The 18,887-nt window shown below is 56.6% G+C and overlaps 1 protein-coding gene across 7 annotated transcripts in view; it reads right to left on the bottom strand.

The window, feature by feature from the left end:
* Positions 1-18,887, bottom strand: part of LOC144951976 (anoctamin-5-like) — a 62,938-nt gene that overhangs the window by 5,653 nt on the left and 38,398 nt on the right. For 4 of the 7 annotated variants that reach the window (XM_078882349.1, XM_078882352.1, XM_078882350.1 and 1 more), the window contains 16 exons: positions 18,472-18,591; positions 16,950-16,991; positions 12,474-12,589; positions 11,356-11,490; positions 9,889-9,994; positions 9,338-9,398; positions 7,703-7,848; positions 6,338-6,418; positions 5,441-5,515; positions 4,287-4,512; positions 3,660-3,829; positions 2,415-2,512; positions 2,004-2,137; positions 1,387-1,592; positions 622-836; positions 83-188 (listed from right to left, as the gene is read on the bottom strand). In XM_078882349.1, the coding sequence (XP_078738475.1) occupies positions 83-188; positions 622-836; positions 1,387-1,592; positions 2,004-2,137; positions 2,415-2,512; positions 3,660-3,829; positions 4,287-4,512; positions 5,441-5,515; positions 6,338-6,418; positions 7,703-7,848; positions 9,338-9,398; positions 9,889-9,994; positions 11,356-11,490; positions 12,474-12,589; positions 16,950-16,991; positions 18,472-18,591 (2,037 nt within the window). The remainder of the gene's footprint in view (positions 1-82; positions 189-621; positions 837-1,386; positions 1,593-2,003; positions 2,138-2,414; positions 2,513-3,659; positions 3,830-4,286; positions 4,513-5,440; positions 5,516-6,337; positions 6,419-7,702; positions 7,849-9,337; positions 9,399-9,888; positions 9,995-11,355; positions 11,491-12,473; positions 12,590-16,949; positions 16,992-18,471; positions 18,592-18,887) is intronic. The other 3 variants (XM_078882351.1, XM_078882353.1, XM_078882354.1) reach the window with 3 other exon arrangements.

Below are 18,887 nucleotides of genomic sequence, written 5' to 3'. Positions count from 1 at the left end.
GGGAGGAAGACGGTTATGGGAAGTACGTGGCGATTGTCACGGACACCCGTTCCCCGTACCGCCTCGTCACGGTCCCCCGTACCTCCATGACGATGATGAAGGCGAGCTTGGCGGCCAGGATGTGCCAGTAGCGGGTGCTGAACCGGTACCTCTTGGGGTGCTCTGGGGGGTAGCGGAAGTCCCGGTACCTGTGGGGACGGTGGGGGAGGCAAGCCACGTGACTCACGGCATCACTGATGGTCACTTTGCTGCTGCCGCTGCTGCCGATGATGATTGTTGTGAATATGATTATGCTGATGATGACAATGCGATCATGCTGATGAAGCAGATGCTGCCGATGAAAATGCTGCTGCTGGTGATGGCGGCAACGCTGATGATGCTGCTGATGACAACGCTGCTAATGATGACAATGCTGCTGATGACAACGCTGCTAATGATGACAATGCTGATGATGAAGCAGATTACGCTGATGCTGCCGATGACAGTGACGATGCTGATGCTGCCGATGATGACGTTGAGATGGCGCTGCTGATTATGATTATGCTGCCGATGATGACAATGACAATGCCGCTGATGTTGCCGCTGACGACGACGAGGACGACCGGCCCGAGCCCCTCTCACCGGCAGGTGACGTCGGTGTCGTTGCTGAACCAGTAGGGCAGCGCGGCGGCGTCGGGGCGGTTGCGCTCCTGGAAGTCGGCGATGTGAAAGACCGAGAGGCTGTAGTCCACGTAGCCCTCCATCGAGTGCTCCTCTGTGCCGTTGAGCAGGCTGTGGTGCGAGTAGTAGTACACGAGCCGGGGCAGCATGTCCGACGTGAAGGCCACGATGATGGCCTAGAGGGTGGGGGGGTGGGGGGGCAGAAGCGTCACCGTGGGACGACTCGCGCACTCACTGGCCCACTAGGCCGGCCCTATCCGTACTCTGCTAGTGACTAGGCCTGCACCACCTGCACTCTGCTAGTGACTAGGGCTGACCACATCCAGTGATGACAGTCTGCAGATCAATCACCGCTCAGCATGCGCACACACACGCTGCATCAAAAGGCTCGCTGTGATTGGTGGGACAGAGAGAGATAACTCTTGTCCCTGCATCTCACTAACATTTTTCAGAAGCGACCAGGCTATATCACTAATCATAGCACAAAGAAGTGGCTTATCACGTGTAAAATGTATAGCGGCAGCCAAATGCTCAGAATGCACGTCGATTCTAAATGTAGAGGGAAAAACCGGAGGACTCGGAGAAAAATCCACGTGACCACAGGGAGAGAGAGAGACACGCAGACTCCTGCACACCGGGCGAGATAGTTGACATCTCCGGCGACGGTCACGACGAAGCCACCGGGGGGGGTGGCCGTCGTTTCGGGCGAGCGACCTCCGCACTCACGTTGGTGACGACGGAGAGGATGGCGATGGAGGAGAGGATCTGCTGCCAGACGCCGATGTTGCGGGCGTGCGACGGCGTGGGACGACGGAACTGTGTGGTGAACTTCCAGGCGTCCACGCGGATCTCGATGATGTTGTTGAGGAGCGCGAGCAGCGGCGCCAGCGGGAAGGAGACCACGAAGAGCGTCGTGAAGCCGAACTGCACGACTGGGACACGCGGCGCCGGGGGGGGCGGCACGCCTGCGGTTAGCGTGGCAGGCCACGTGCCGTGTTCAACACACGCAGACTCCAAATATTCAGCAGCAGGCGTTAGGGTTAGCATCGAACCCACGACCTCCTGCATACCAGGCGAGGGAGATAACATCTCCTAGCCACCGCGGCGCAATTCGCACGGTTGGCTACGGTACGGTGCCTAAGAAGTTAATCGTACGGTCCACATGCAACAAAGCCCAACATTCAGGCCGCACAGGGATAGACAATGAATTAAGTTTGTCGCCATAGTCGTCTTAGTTGTCGTAGTCGTCAAAGTCCTTGTCGTCCTCGTGGTCTTCATCGTAGTCGTCGTTGAAGTCGTCATAGCCGTGGTGATAATAACCATGAAGATGAAACCCAACGTACTCATCTCCAGGTACTCGTGGAAGAGTCCGAGGCGGCCCAGGTCCTGCAGGTTGTAGTCGTGCTCCCAGCGAGTGCGGATGCGCGTGTGCGTCGCTTTGCGCGCACTGCGGCTCGACAGCTTGTTCATCAGCCACCTGGGGGGGGGGTCAGCGGCAGTTACAGCAGCAGGAGGTCCGGTGGACCGGCTCTGGCTCCTGCCATCATGAGGGGTAGGCGCAGAGGTGTGGACTCGAGTCATGTGACTTGGACTCGAGTCAGACTCGAGTCATGAATTTGATGACTTGCGACTCGACTTGGACTTGCATAACAATGACTTTGTCCCACCTCTGGGTAGGCGTGTGTATGTTTGTGTGTTTACCTATGTTTGCACACGTGTGTGTGTGTGTGTGTACGCTATTGCGTGTTACGCACGGGAAGACCACTTCCTGGATGTTACCCCAGATCTGCTTTCCGACCATGATGATGGTGAGCTGGGTGGTCAGCTCCACCAGACAGCCGGCAGGCTCGCACTGCAACCGCACCACCACCACCACCACCACGGCACAACCACCACGTCAGGCAGCACAACAACCAAATCGTGTCACCGCTACCGTGGGCAAATGCACAACCACCACTGTTGCACCACCACCACGGCAGGCACGCAACAACCAAATCTTCACCGTCCCTGTGTGCAAATTAAAATTTTATTATTTCAATTTTACCAGGCCAACTGAGTAAAAGATCAACGAAGTGGCGGCTGATTATCATCAACACGTTGACATTTATAGCAGTCGCCAAAACTCTCTCAACGCGTGATGTCGATTCTAAATGTGGAGGAGAAAAACCAGAGGACCCGGGGAAAAATCCACGCGACCACGGGGAGAGAGACACCGCAAACTCCAAATATACAGCAGCAGGCGTCAAGGTCGAGATCTAACCCACGACCTCCTCTATACCAGGCGAGGTAGTTAACATCTCCTAGCTACTGTGGTGATGATGATGGGAGACGCAGACTCCAAATATACAGGCACCACCACTGCCGCCATCTAACCAACCGCATCACTCAACCACTCATTCACCCATTAATTCACTTCTTCTCTCACTCAACCACAAACCCCACACACCCAAACTCACACTGCCAGCTTACTCAACAGACTGTTGAGTAAGCTGGTTGGGGCGAGTGTTGTTAGCGAGCACCAATGAAGGCCGACACAGCACATGAGGGGGTGGGTGGCCAAAACCTCGCCTTTGTCTCCCCCGGCGATGTTCACACACCGCAGCAGGTACTCATTTAAGGCTGAGTCGACCTAGAGGAGGTCCAGGAGCGGTTCAGATAATCGTCACCGGTGTTTGCCGTGAGCGGGAATCGAACCCGGGTCGCTAGGTTCGTAGTGCAGCGCGCTAACCGCTACACTACCGCTCCCCACACCCACACGCACATACACACATACATACACACACGCACATACACACACATATACACACATATACACACACACACACATATACACACACATACACACACACACATATATATACACACACACACATACACACACATATACACACACACACATACACACACACACATACACACACATATACACACATATACACACACACACACATATACACACACATACACACACACACATATATACACACACACACACACACCTCTTCGTTGCGGAAGCGGCCGAAGAGGTAGATGTAGCCGCCGGGGTACCCCACGAACTTGCCCTTGAAGAAGGCGATGTAGAAGATGGAGGAGTAGTAGTTGACGAACTGGAAGAGGAACATCTTGATGGTGAGTCGGTTCTCGTACTCGATCTGAGTCTTGGGCATCTCTGCGCAGAGGGAGGAGGGCACGGGCGGTGGCGGTGGGCAGACGGGGCACAGCGTTGGCACGCAGTGTCAAATAATGACGATGACGGAAATGAGTTAATATTAATATCGATCTTAATTCACGCGCCGCACGGTACACGCTCATCGCTCTCGTAGAGAGAGACAGAGGTAGGGGAAGGGAGGGAGATAGGGGAAGAAGGGAGGTAGGGGAAGAAGGGAGGGTGGTAAGGGGAGGGAGTTATGGAGTTAGGTAGGGGAGGGGAGGGAGATAGGGGAAGAAGGGAGGTAGGGGAAGAAGGGAGGGTGGTAAGGGGAGGGAGTTATGGAGTTAGGTAGGGGAAGGGAGGGAGATAGGGGAAGAAGGGAGGTAGGGGAAGAAGGGAGGGTGGTAAGGGGTTATGGATAGGTGGGGGAGGGTAGCGAGACAGAGGAGGAGGAGGAGGAGGGGGTCCCCCTCACCCATGTCGGTGATCCAGATGGCCACCTTGACGTAGAAGTAATTGAGCACCATGATGATGGCGAAGTTGAGGCAGGAGGCGGTGATGGCGGTGGCCATCTGGGGCGTGAGGAACGAGTCGATCACCTCGTTCTTGGTGAGCTCCTTGGGCAGGCGCGACGCCAGCACAAAGAAGACGGCCAGCCGGTACACGATGATGCCCACGATCGATGCCAGCACCAGCAGAATCTGACCTCGCGGACGGACGCATGGGGGGGGGGGGTCGGTGGGCAGCCGGCAGTGTGTGTGTGTGCGTTGTGCGCGTGTGTGCGTGTGTGCGCGTGTGTGTGTGCGCGTGTGCGTGTGTGCGTTGTGCGTGTGTGCGTGTGTGCGTGTGTATAAACTAAACTCGACTAAAAACGTCTTTTCATTTTAGCAGGTTAGGCCCCACTGAGCTGTGGAGCTCTTAGAAGCGGGCGTGGCTATCACAAATTATTGTAGAGAGACGGTGACAGTGACATACAGAGAGACACAGGGAGAGACACACTCAGAGAACGTTAGACACTGAGAAACAGAGAAAGAGGAAGATAGACACTGAGACAGAAATAGACGAGGAGACACAGAGAGACAGTTAGAGACAGAATGAGAGAGACAGAATGAGAGAGACAGTGAGAGACAGAATGAGAGAGACAGTGAGAGACAGAATGAGACAGAATGAGAGAGATAGAATGAGAGACAGAATGAGAGAGACAGTGAGAGACAGAATGAGAGAGACAGTGAGAAACAGTGAGAGACAGAATGAGAGAGACAGTGAGAGACAGACAGAGAGAGAGACAGAGACAGTGAGAGACAGAATGAGAAAGACAGTGAGAAACAGTGAGAGACAGAATGAGAGAGACAGTGAGAGACAGACAGAGAGAGAGACAGAGACAGTGAGAGACAGAATGAGAAAGACAGTGAGAGACAGACAGAGAGAGAGACATGGAGAGACAGACAGTGAGAGACAGAATGAGAGAGACAGAGAGAGACAGAGAGAGAGACAGAGAGACAGAATGAGAGAGACAGTGAGAGACAGAATGAGAGAGACAGTGAGAGACAGACAGAGAGAGAGACATGGAGAGACAGACAGTGAGAGACAGAATGAGAGAGACAGGGAGAGACCGAGAGTTCTCCTCACCCAGAAGAAGACGGTGATGGCAGAGGCACATGTCCGCCAAGCCAGCGTGCCACAGGGCATGTACGGGTCCTGGGCCTATGGGACAGCACCCCGCCAGCACCAGCAGCGCCACCACAACCGGCACCAGAAACCACAACCAGAAACCATCAGCATCGCCAGAAGCATCGGCGCCACCGTCAGAGAACAATCAGCGTAACCGGAACCCATGGGCAAGAACCGCAGGAATCATCAGCACCGCCACCGCCGCAATCATCAGCACCACCAAAATCATCAGCACCACCGGAATCATCAGCACCGCCACCGCCCGAATCATCAGCACCGCCACCACCAGAATCATCAGCACCGTCGGCACCATCGGGGGTAGAGAAACGAATCGCAGAGAGGATGCAACCAGAAATGGAACCCCCCCCACCCCCAGCAAGGCACGGAGAGAGAGACCCAGAGATGGTTCAACTTAAATAATTTTTTTACGAAATAAAACAAATTTAAACTATTTTTTATTTTACCAAGTAAGGCCCAAACTGAGGCGACGTCGCTCTTTTCTCCAGAAGCGACTTGGCAATCGCAAATGGTAGCTCAACCAAGTGGCTTGTTGTCATCGTCATCATCATGGCGTGGACATTTATATCAGCAGCCAAATCCTCTGAACGCGTGACGTCGATTCTAGACGTGGAGGTGGAACGACCGGGAGGACCCCAGAGAGAAAAATCCATGCGGCCACGGGCAGAGAGAGGAGGGGGAGAGGAACATGCAAACCCCAAAAATACACAGCAGCAGCCGCAGCCGCAGACCTCCTCGTACACCAGGCGAGCTCGTCAACATCTCCCTGACGCCACCGTGGCGTCCGTGCCAACCGCCCCCCCCCCCGCGCGCCGTCTCCCCCCCGGTCTCTCTTACCCCAAGCACCACGACGGAACTAATGCAAAGGTTCAGGCCGCAATACTCTATCCACGACTTGCTGGAGACAAGCTCGGTGGCCTGCTGGAGGCACAAACCAAGGCCACGGCCGTCATGAGCACACCCAACGTCGGCGCGTCCATCGCCAAACACAAACACACGCACACGCGCACCGAACACTCACATTGTCATTGGCTGCTGACATTTGGTCTACGCCCATTTCAAACCTTGATCAACAGTTTCCCTTGGAAGCGAACCCCACTCTTCCTGAAGACGAACGCTTGCGTTGCGATCGGAACGCCGTAGTTTTCTGTTTTTTTTTTAACCTATCCACGTGACTTTACCGAAAGACCGAATAATATTAATTCCTGCAGTCACGAAAGCTTTCAGTCAAGATTTAGATTTTTTTACTTTTCGTCACGGCTATTTTCATCGGAGTTATGGCAGGTGAGGCTCTGCCTCCCCTGACCGCACGTCCCTGGTGTAGTGCGATGAGAAGTCATTGGTGGTGCAGCGCACGATGCATTGCGTTTATGAACCCGGTGACCCGAGTTCGATTCCCGCTCACGTCCTTCCCCTAGGTCGGTTCAACCTTAAAAGAGTGTGTGAGCGCCTGGTGCGGTCTCTGTAGTAGACATCGCCACTGGGAAGACAAAGGCGGCAGGGCATGGTGCTGGCCACCCACCCCCTCGTGCGCTCTGTCAACCTTAACAGTTGCTCACAAATAGCACTTGCCCCAACGGTCCGTTGAAGGCTACACGGGGAATCTTTGTCTTTGTGTAGTATAGTATGTATAGTGTAATATAGTGTGTAGTGTAGTGTGTACTGTAGAATGTAGTGCAGTGTAGGCATGTAATGTGGTGTAGCATGCAGTGTCGTGTACTTTGTCGTACGTAGTGTATAGCATGTAGTGTAGCATGTAGTGTAGCATGTAGTGTAGCATGTAATGTAGGGCGCAGTGTAGTGTAGGATGTAGCGTAGTGGGAGAGCCACTGGCCTGGGTGATGGGGTTGTACTAGTGTAGTGTAGTACGTAGTGTAGTACGTAGTGTAGCGTAGTACGTAGTGTAGTACGTAGTGTAGTGTAGTACGTAGTGTAGTGTAGTACGTAGTGTAGTGTAGTATGTAGTGTAGTACGTAGTGTAGTGTAGTACGTAGTGTAGTGTAGTACGTAGTGTAGTGTAGTACGTAGTGTAGTGTAGTACGTAGTGTAGTACGTAGTGTAGCGTAGTACGTAGTGTAGTACGTAGTGTAGCGTAGTACGTAGTGTAGTACGTAGTGTAGTACGTAGTGTAGTGTAGTACGTAGTGTAGTGTAGTACGTAGTGTAGTACGTAGTGTAGTGTAGTACGTAGTGTAGTACTGGCCTGGGTGATGGGGTTGTACTTGCGCCGCGTGCACTTGGCCTCGTACTCCGGCCTCAGCTGCTCCTCATCCTCCTCGGTGGCGACCAGGTCCCACTCGTAGTCCAGCGTCGCCTGGTAGCGCTTCCACATCTCCAGGAACAGCGTCACTACGCGCACACGCAGGTCCCCCGGGTAGCCTCAGCCGACTGTCGGGGCAAGTGCTGCTGCTGTTGGTGGACCCCGAGCGGGAATCGAACTCGGGGTCTCCGGAGTTCGTAAGTCAATGCGCTGACCGCTCCCCAGACACACGCACGCGCACGGTTACGTACAACAGAGACAGATCCCCCGTATAGCCTCAGCCGACTGTAGGGGCAAGTGCTGTTAGCGAGCACCTATGAAGGCCGGCACGGCACACACAGGGGGTGGGTGGCCAGCACCACGCCCGGCCGCCTTTGTCTCCCCAGTGGCGATGTTTACTACACACCGCACCAGGTACTCGTTTGAGGCCGAATCGACCTATGTGTGTGGTGCTTCCATTCTTCCCTGCCGTTTGGCTGTTGTCTCCGACTCTCCGAGTTGCATTGCCCTGTTGGGTGCCTCTGCATTAACGAGCTGGGGTCTCACTAACATGGCCACCTCTGCTCCCTTAGCCTCGATGTACCGACGGTTCTGGCTGTGTGATGGGCTGTGCGTCTCACTGGTGCGACCACCGTTGCGGTGATTCTCTTGTGTTGACGCGCTCGCAGTTGGCAGCGCCGCAGCTTGTGTTACACACAGACGTGACGTTAACTTGCTAATCCCCCTAATCTCCCTGCCTAATCTCTCCCATCAACGTAGTGCTAATCTCCCATTAGCACTGCTGTTGTGCGCATATGCGGGGATAACACTCTTATGCGGCAACGGAAGCTAATTTCATGCAAATCTCTCTACCTAATCTCTCTCTCCCTAATCTCCCCCATTAACACAACTGACGTGCTTGCGTCCGGGGATGGAATTCCTTTCCAGCTCAGACCCCGCCTGCTTGCCCATCGCCTCTTGTTGTAACAGCTCTCTCGCTGGCTCAGCAGCTCCACTGCTCGATTATTTTTTCCGCCCGAGGACGACCGCTTGTGTTGCGATCGAAACGTCGCGATATGAATATTTTTTTCTACCTACGTGACTTCACCGAAAAAAACTCAACTTTGTTTTATTTTAACAAGCAAGGCCCACTGAGCTGTGTAAGCTATTTTTCAGAAGCGACCTGGCCATCACCAATGAGAGCTCACAACTAAGTGGCTCATCGTCATCGTCATCGCGTGGAAATGTAGAGCAGCGGCCATTATGACTCCCAATGCTGGACCTTGATTCTAAATGTGGAGGGAGAACCTGGAGGAGGACCCGGAGACAAATCCACGCAGTGACCACGGGGAGAGAGAGAGACGCAAACTCCAAGTATACAGCAGCAGGCGTCGTCAGGGTTGGGATCGAACCCACGACCTCCTGTGTAGCCGGCGAGTTAGTCAACATCCCAGCAGGGATCCGTCGCCCCCTGCCGCTAAACAGCCAGCAGGAGCCTCCTGCAAAGAGAACCGCGAAGAGGCTCGGCGGGGGAGAGAGCCGGCGAGGGTGCGCCGGCAAGGGAGATCAGCGACAAACGCTTGGGGCCACGGCACTCACCCCAGATGCCCATGAATGCCGCGAAGAAGACGGTGGCCGGATTGTCGAAGAGGTAGGTTTGCTGCACCACACACACACACGCACACACACACACACACACGTATGTACACACACACGTACGTACACACACGTACGTACACACGCACACACACACGCACACACACACGTACGTACACACACGTACGTACACACACGTACGTACACACACGTACGTACACACACGTACGTACACACGTACATACACACGTACGCACATATACACACGCACACACACATGCACACACACGCACCGTTCACATTGTTGTCATCATCATCATCGTCACCACCAGAGTCTGGCTTCAGGACTTCTCTTCCCCCCGTGGTTGCAGACCTCTGGGAGTCACTGCAATAGCAGTCTCAGTGACCTGGCCTCCTGCTCGTCGACCCTCCACACCACGTGTCCCACCCATCACTCCCTCCTCCTCCCCCACACCACGTGTCCCACCCATCACTACCTCCTCCTCCTGCACACCACGTGTCCCACCCATCTCAAGGTGAGCGTCTTCACTCACCTTGGAGGAGCTGCAGGTGATGTTCAGCCTCCAGTAGGTGCACTGCTTGTCGCACTGAGGGCACATGATGAACCTCCCGCCGATGTTGGCGTCGCAGATCTCCTTGCTGGGCGGGCAGACGCACGGGAGGGGGGTTCGCTCAGCCCGGCGGGAGCCGTCTTCACGGCAGGCATCCCCGCCGAGGCCGTCGCTGGGCCGGGCCGATGCTGTAGCCGCTGTTGTGAGCGGTAGTGTAGTAGCAGTTGGCGCGCTGCCCTACAAGAACCCACCCACCCACACGTCCCCCCCACCGACACACCCCGAACCCCTATCCACCCGTCTCCCCACCCACCCGTCTCCCCACCCACTCACCCGTCTCACCACCCACTCACCCGTCTCACCACCCACTCACCCATCTCACCACCCACCCACCCATCTCACCACCCACCCACCCATCTCACCACCCACTCATTTCACCACCCACTCACCCATCTCACCACCCACCCACCCATCTCACCACCCACCCACCCATCTCACCACCCACCCACCCATCTCACCACCCACCCACCCACCCACCCATCTCACCACCCACCCACCCATCTCACCACCCACCCACCCATCTCACCACCCACCCACCCATCTCACCACCCACCCACCCATCTCACCACCCACCCACCCATCTCACCACCCACCCACCCATCTCACCACCCACCCACCCACCCATCTCACCACCCACCCACCCACCCATCTCACCACCCACCCACCCACCCATCTCACCACCCACCCACCCACCCATCTCACCACCCACCCACCCACCCATCTCACCACCCACCCACCCATCTCACCACCCACCCACCCATCTCACCACCCACCCACCCATCTCACCACCCACGCACCTATCTCACCACCCACCCATCTCACCACCCACCCACCCATCTCACCACCCACTCACCCATCTCACCACCCACCCATCTCACCACCCACTCACCCATCTCACCACACACCCACCCATCTCACCACCCACCCACCCATCTCACCACCCATCTCACCACCCACCCACCCATCTCACCACCCACCCACCCATCTCACCACCCACTCACCCATCTCACCACCCACCCACCCATCTCACCACCCACCCATCTCACCACCCACCCACCAATCTCACCACCCACCCATCTCACCACCCACCCATCTCACCACCCACCTACCCATCTCACCACCCACTCACCCATCTCACCACCCACCCACCCATCTCACCACCCACTCACCCATCTCACCACCCACCCACCCATCTCACCACCCACCCATCTCACCACCCACCCATCTCACCACCCACCCATCTCACCACCCACCCACCCATCTCACCACCCACCCACCCATCTCACCACCCACCCACCCATCTCACCACCCACCCACCCATCTCACCACCCACCCACCCATCTCACCACCCACCCACCCATCTCACCACCCACCCATCTCACCACCCACCTCCACACGCCGTCGTCCATGGTGCAGAGGCCGTAGATGAAGCAGCCGGTGCCGACCACGGCGGCGATGAACAGCATGAAGGTGTAGAAGCCCAGCCAGGCAAAGTACAGCGCAATCTTCTCCCCAAAGTACTTCCTGCAGCACGCACCACGACAACAAGCGCCGTTTGTACTCAGGGGCGGCAGCGTCACCGCGGCGCGCTTGTGCCAGGCTAGGTGCACGTCGAGGCCGTCAAGTGAATCGAGGAAGGCCCTCGCTGCTGGCGGGAGGTGGTCACGGGACAGACCCAGGAGGTCACGGGACAGACCCAGGAGGTCACGGGACAGACCCAGGAGGTCACGGGACAGACCCAGGAGGTCACGGGACAGACCCAGGAGGTCACGGGACAGGCGCAGGAGGTCACGGGACAGAGTTGTGGGCTGCCTGTCTGGGATGACCAACGGATTTCTGTGGGTAGAAGCAGCAGCAGCAGCTGCCTACTCAACAAGGACGATGATCCAGGGAAAAACAGGACAGGTGGCAACCCGACCCTGCCACTCAAACAACAACAACAACCACCATTTTCCGCCGAAAGTGGCGGTGACGTCACCAAGGCGTTTGTGCCAGGCTAGGTGCACTTTAAGGCCACATGAAGTGTAAAAGGTTCGCTGTCAGGTCACGGGACAGACCCAGCAGGTGCCATGGGTTGACCGACTTAACATGAGTGGCCGATGTACCACCTGTGCCCCCTACTGTGCCAACTTGCTGTGCTGTAGCCCCCTGGCGCTCCGCTCGTTGTTGTGAGCGTCGCTCCTCCCCCCTCCGTTGTCGTTGGAGGGCGACTGCCTCCAACTGCCCAGTAGCGTCCTTCACGAGCCTCCTCCTCCACAGAGGCCGATCTTGACATCGCTGGTACCAGTCATTGGCAAGTCCACTCAGCTCCACATCTCCTCGTGGCCTGTGTGCCATGGGTTGACTGACTGAGATGACCGGCAGATGCAGCCACTCACACACCGACTCATCAACCCACCCACCCGCACACTCATCCACTCACTCGTGTGCCCCCCCCCGTGCCCCCCCCGTGCCCCCCCCCGTGTCCCCCCCGTGCCCCCCCGTGCCCCCCCCCCCCCCGTGCCCACCGTATGAAGTTGAGAGGCTGCTGCTTGTAGAAGCGTGCAGGCCGTGCCCACTCGCTGTACAGCACCAGTCGCTCGCTGCCTCCGTGGGCATCCGCCGTCTCCTTCCAGTACTTACTCTGCAACACGCACGCCCACGCGGCACTCACCAGCCGACACTCACCAGCCGACACTCACCAGCCGACACTCACCAGCCGACACTCACCAGCCGACACTCACCAGCCGACACTCACCAGCCGACACTCACCAGCCGACACTCACCAGCCGACACTCAGCAGCCGCTCACCAGCCAGTAGCTATTCACCACTCACATCGTCCACACATTTAGCTGTTTCCTAGTGAGTCACCATCACCGTGCCCGGCACGGCTCTCGCTGGAAAGCAGCGGCACCACGCGGCTGGACAGCGGTGAGTGCTCGTGTGTGGGTGAGTGTGTGGGTGAGTGTGTGGGTGAGTGTGTGGGTGGTGAGTGTGTGGGTGAGTGTGTGGGTGAGTGTGTGGGTGGTGAGTGTGTGGGTGAGTGGGTGGTGAGTGTGTGGGTGAGTGGGTGGTGAGTGGTTGAGTGGGTGGGTGGGTGAGTGAGTGGGTGAGTGGGTGGTGAGTGTGTGGGTGAGTGGGTGGGTGAGTGGTTCAGTGGGTGGGTGAGTGAGTGTGTGGGTGAGTGGGTGAGTGAGTGAATGGGTGAGTGAGTGGTTGAGTGAGTGAGTGAGTGATTGAGTGAGTGATTGAGTGAGTGGGTGAGTGGCTGAGTGAGTGGGTGTGTGAGTGGGTGTGTCAGTGGGTGAGTGCTTGAGTAAGTGCTTGAGTGGTTGAGTGAGTGGTTGAGTGAGTGGGTGAGTGAGTGGATGAGTGAGTGAGAGTGAGTGAGTGAGTACACTCCACGTTCCGAGCCTCTTGGGCTCAAAGCGACCGTCACGCGACGTCACGTTGATTGTCTTTGGTGGCAGTGTTGACAGTGGTGCCACGTGGTAAGCAAAGCCTGGGTTTCACTCCCGACTGGGGCGTCTTACTGTGTGGAGTGTCTGTGAGAGTGAGAGAGTGGAGTGAGAGAGTGGAGTGTGTGTGTGTTCTGCAGAGTGAGAGAGTGGAGTGTGTGTGTGTTCTGCAGAGTGAGAGCGTGGAGTGTGTGTGTGTTCTGCAGAGTGAGAGAGTGGAGTGTGTGTGTGTTCTGCAGAGTGAGAGCGTGGAGTGTGTGTGTGTTCTGCAGAGTGAGAGCGTGGAGTGTGTGTGTGTTCTGCAGAGTGAGAGAGTGGAGTGTGTGTGATCTCCCCCTCTTCTGCGTGAGTTTCCTCCGGGTTCTCCGGTTTACTCCTCCCATAGCTAAACCCACACCCACAGTGGAACTGCTATCGTGTGCCGTGCCGGCCTTTAATAGGCGGTGCTACTCGCTAACAACACTTGCCCCAACAGTCTGTTGAGGCTATACGGGGGATCTTTTGTCGTGTGCGTGTGTGCGAGTGAGTGCGTGTGAGGGTTTGTGGGGGGAGCAGTAGTGCGGGGTGAGGAGAGGGTGAGGGAGGGTGAGGAAGGATAGAAAGGTGAGCAAGCAAGAGGCAGACAGGGCCGGACTAACGCAGAGGCCGGACCATCACGATCGTAATAATTAGACTGCAGGAGGAGGAATCTGATGAGCTATGAAGCTCCGTGTCACAGATGTCCAGTAGGGGCATGGGTTAAGAACATTACAACAACAAACAACACAAACACGCGGTAGGAGTGCAAAGTAAAGTAAAGGTAAACAACAGATCACTTAAACAATAAACAACAAAGGCAACTCAACTATTTTGAACGCATTCTTGAGAAGCGCCCTGGCCACGACTGAGAGACTAACGCAGCGGAGGCCGCCGCACTAAAGCAGAGTCCGGACTATCAGAATCTCAATAATTATTTGCACTGGAGGAATCCGATGAGCTAGAAAGCTCTTTGCCGCAGTCGCCGTTGGCGTGCCACTGGTGACAGCGTCCACATTTTCCCGAATTCGAAAATCTCGGCGGTGAATCAAAAACTAAAACTGAACTATTTTTTGCTTTACCAGGTAAGAACCCCACTGAGCTATGTAGATTTTTTTCAGAAGCGACCTGGCGATCGCAAACGACAGCTCAGCCACCACGTGGACATTTATAGCAGCAGCCAAACACTGTGAACGCGTGACGTCGATTCTAAATGTGGAGGGGGAAAAAACCGGAGGACCCGGAGAAAAATCCACGCGACCACGCGGAGAGAGAGACACGCAAACTCCAAATATACAGCAGCAGCGGGCATCGTCAGGGCCGGGATAGAACCCACGACCTCCTGTAGACCAGGCGAGGTAGTTAACATCTCCTGGCCACCGCGGTGCCCTCACGCGACTGGGATTGTGACCAGACAGGCAACAGTGGGCAGCGATCACGACACACGCATCGCGCCCACCCCCTCCTACTGGTAGCAGACGCGATGCCCCAGGAGAGCCTCGCAACCGGGGATCTACCGTCAGCTGGTCTCTCAGCTGGCCGCGCCCGCCACCAACTCAACGTGGAACCTGAGAGCGGCCCAAACCCGCAGCGCCCGTCACAGAGAGCTTCACAGCTCATCGGATTTCCTCGGGTATGAATAATAAATATTAAATTGATTCTGCTTCTGGGAAAGCAGAGCCGCTCTAATGGCGTCGAGAAAGTTTTTACCACTGCTGCGGTCCTCGCGCATGACGCGGGCAAAGATCCCCCGTGTAGCCTCAACAGGCTGTCGGGGCAAGTGCTGCGAGTAGCAGCACCTATGAAGGGCGGCACTGTGGCACACGAGGGGGCGGGTGGCCAGCACCACGCCCGGCCGCCTTTGTCTCCCCAGCGGCGATGTTTCCACACCGCTGCAGCAAGTACGCATTTGAGGCCGAGTCAACCTAGGGGAGGCCCAGGACCTGGTTCAAATTAAACGTCGCCGGCGTTCGTGGCCGTGAGCAGGAATCGAACTCGGGTCGCCAGGTTCATGGCGCGGCGCGGCGCGGCGCGGCAACTACGATGCTCACACAGCCACCGGGTTTTATTTCACTTTGTATTTTACTGAGCTAGAACAGCTCTTTTCAGAAGCGACTCATCATCGTGATCGTGTGGAAGTTTATAGTGGCAGCCAAACACTCGAAATGCGCGTGACGCTCATTCTAAAAGTGAAGGGGGAAAAAAATGGAGGACCCGGAGAGAAAAATCCACGCGACCACAGGGAGAGAGAAACACGCAAACTCCAAATAACAGCGAACATTGTCAGGGTCGGGGTCGAACTCATGACCTCCTGTGTACCAGGAGAGGTAGTTAACATCTCGCCAAATATACAACAGGCATCGTCAGGGTCAGGATCGAACCCACGACCTCCTGTGTACCAGGAGAGGTAGTTAACATCTCCTAGCCACCACGGCGGCCAGCTGTGGATGTCCAAGCGCTGTCGATCGTTTTTAAACTTAGATCCAGATTCGTGATCTGTACAATTGGGTTTTAGAAAACCAGAATCGGACTAAGTGCCAGTGGAGGAGTTTGGTGGTATCGCCATCATCAGGAACAGGTGGTGGGTTCAACAGTCAAGGGAAGGAGGAATTGAAGGTTCAACAGAGAGAGCGAGTGGAGTGGGGGACCCCCCCCCCCGCCACCACCTCACCATCCAACACCACAACAACTCCGCGTCCAAGCGTTCAAACGTAATCCGGCCCCGATTTTGAAAGCTTGCGAGGCTGCTGGTTCCCAACCGTGCAGCAGGCAACGTGTTGTGCGTGTGTACGTACGTGTGTGTACGTACGTGTGTGTACGTACGTGTGTACGTACGTGTGTGTACGTACGTGTGTGTACGTACGTGTGTGTACGTACGTGTGTGGACGTACGTGTGTGTACGTACGTGTGTGTACGTACGTGTGTGTACGTACGTGTGTGGACGTGTGTGTACGTACGTGTGTGTACGTGTGTGTACGTACGTGTGTGTACGTACGTGTGTGTACGTACGTGTGTGTACGTACGTGTGTGGACGTACGTTGTTCAACTTCCTTCAGCACTGTACGTAGCCTATCGTTGCAAAAAATATAAACAATTTTAAGCAGCCAAACCGCTGCCCAAATAGCATCGTAATAACAATCGTCGTAAGTTGTACGATGTCTGTAATGTGGATTTGTGACGTTCAGCCACACGGTATTGGCTCGCCAACCCCTCACTGCCGCTACAGCGGTGCTGGGTCGCTACGGGCAGACACGCACCTCCGATTGGCGCGGCTGGCTACGTACGGTGAGAAGGAAATTCAACGTACGCCACTATACGTACGTGCGTGCGTACATGGCGTTCATAGCGTCCACGACAGCTGTGCTGGAGCACGGGTTGGGGACCGCTCGCGTCAAAGCCGTGAAGAAGCTCGCGAATAAAAGGAGGTGGAGGAGGTAAAAGCTCCGACAGGAGACGTCGAATAAAATATCAAAATGACGAGGGTTGAAGGGGGAGAGAGAGGGCGGTCATTTTGATGAGGTGATACCCACCTCGGCATCGGAAGTTAGCAGTGAATCAACGCCGGCCAGCGACTGCAAACAGCAACACAGAGACGCTCAGAGTCACCGCCGCCGCCACCACCGCCACCACCACCACCACCGCCGCCGCCACCACCGCCACCACCACCGCTGTCCATCCATCCCACCGTCACTCGCCACAGCAAAGTTCGCGTGGCCAAACCGTTTCTCCCCCCCTCTCACTCGTCCCTACACGCAGATTTTTCCAGAGCCAGGCCAGCGCGGGGCTGGCTCTCGGGCGCCACCGGTGGCTAGGAGATGTTGACTACCTCGCCTGGTACGCAGGAGCTCGTGGGTTCGATCGACAACCCCGGCGCCCGCCCGCCCGCCGCTGTATATCTGGAGTTTGCGGCGTCTCTCTCTCTCCTTGGAGGACCCGGAGGAAAATCCACGCGACCACGGGGAGAGAAAAGAGAGAGAAGACTCCAAATACACAGCAGCAGCAGCAGCAGGCGTCGTCAGGTGGTCGGGATGGGACCCACGACCTCGTGCGCACCACCAGGCGAGGGCGACAAGATCTCGTCTCCCCTGCTCGAGGGCTCGAGGGCTCGAGGGCTCGAGGGGTCTCGCCGCGGCGACGAGTTTTCTAAACGCGCGACGGGAGGAGTTTTCTAAACGCGTTGGCAAGAACTTCGTCTCCGTGGACCGCGGGGGGGCGGGGGGGGTGGGGGGGGTGGGGACCGCCGGCAGAATCGGCGAGGGGGTGGTAGGGGGGGATGGAACGCTCGCCGACGATGGCGGTGGCGGCGGCGGTGAGCGCAAGCCGAGCGAACAAAGCGAGCCACCTCCAACTCCCAGCTCACACCGGCGGTGAAATGACGTCGTCGGCATAGCCAGGCAGGCAGCCAGGCAGCCAGGCAGCCAGGCAGCCAGGCAGCCAGCCAGGCAGCCAGCCAAGCAGCCAGCCAGGCAGTCAGCCAGCCAGGCAGCCAGGCAGCCAGCCAGTCAGCCAGGCAGCCAGCCAGCCAGGCAGCCAGCCAGGCAGCCAGGCAGGCAGCCAGCCAGGCAGGCAGGCAGCCAGCCAGGCAGGCAGGTGTGGGGGATTAGCGGCCAAGTCATCAACACTCCATTAATCTTTTCCGTGGTTACATTCCTCCCACCCCCTCCCGTTCTCTCCATGAACCCCTTCCATGAGAACGCCATCAGTTTGTTTTCTTTTCAGATTCCGTTCCGAATTTACCAGAACAATAATACAACGTGCGGCCTCTGTGGGTAGTAGCCTTCGGGTCGGAAGATGTGCAGGGGCTTCCCCGGGAAGGCCATACGTCTGCACGCTGGAGGGCGCGTGTGCGTGTGTGTGCGTGTGTGCGCGCGTGGGTGTGCGTGCGTGTATGTAAGTGCGTGCGTGTGTATGTAAGTGCGTGCGTGTGCATGTGTGTACGTGTGTGTACGTGTGTGTACGTGTGTATGTGTGTACGTGTATGTGCACGTGTGTGTGTACACGTGTGTGTACGTGTGTGTACGTGTGTGTACGTGTGTGCGTGCGTGCCCGTACGTCGTGGAGGGGGTAAGCTGCGCTGTAGGTGCCGTTGCTCAGCAGCCGTTCGATCCCGAACCGCACCTTCTCCTCGTCCTCCTCCTCCGTGTAGCCACAGCGCGACAGCACGTAGTACACCTACAGGCAGCAGCACACAGCACGTAGTACACCTACAGGCAGCAGCACACAGTACACTTACAGGCAGCACACCGCACGTAGTACACCTACAGGTAGCAGCACACAGCACGTAGTACACCTACAGGCAGCATCACACCGCACGTAGTACACCTACAGGCAGCAGCACACAGTACACTTACAGGCAGCACACAGCACGTAGTGCACCTACAGGCAGCAGCACACAGCACGTAGTGCAGCTATAGACAGCACGTAGTGCAGCTACAGGCAGCACGCAGCACGTAGTGCACCACGTACGA

The sequence above is a fragment of the Lampetra fluviatilis genome, chromosome 64, assembly GCF_964198595.1.
Source record: "Lampetra fluviatilis chromosome 64, kcLamFluv1.1, whole genome shotgun sequence".
Classification (NCBI taxonomy): domain Eukaryota; kingdom Metazoa; phylum Chordata; class Hyperoartia; order Petromyzontiformes; family Petromyzontidae; genus Lampetra; species Lampetra fluviatilis.
Note: the sequence above shows the minus strand (reverse complement) of the source record. Positions and strands in the feature narration are given on the sequence as shown.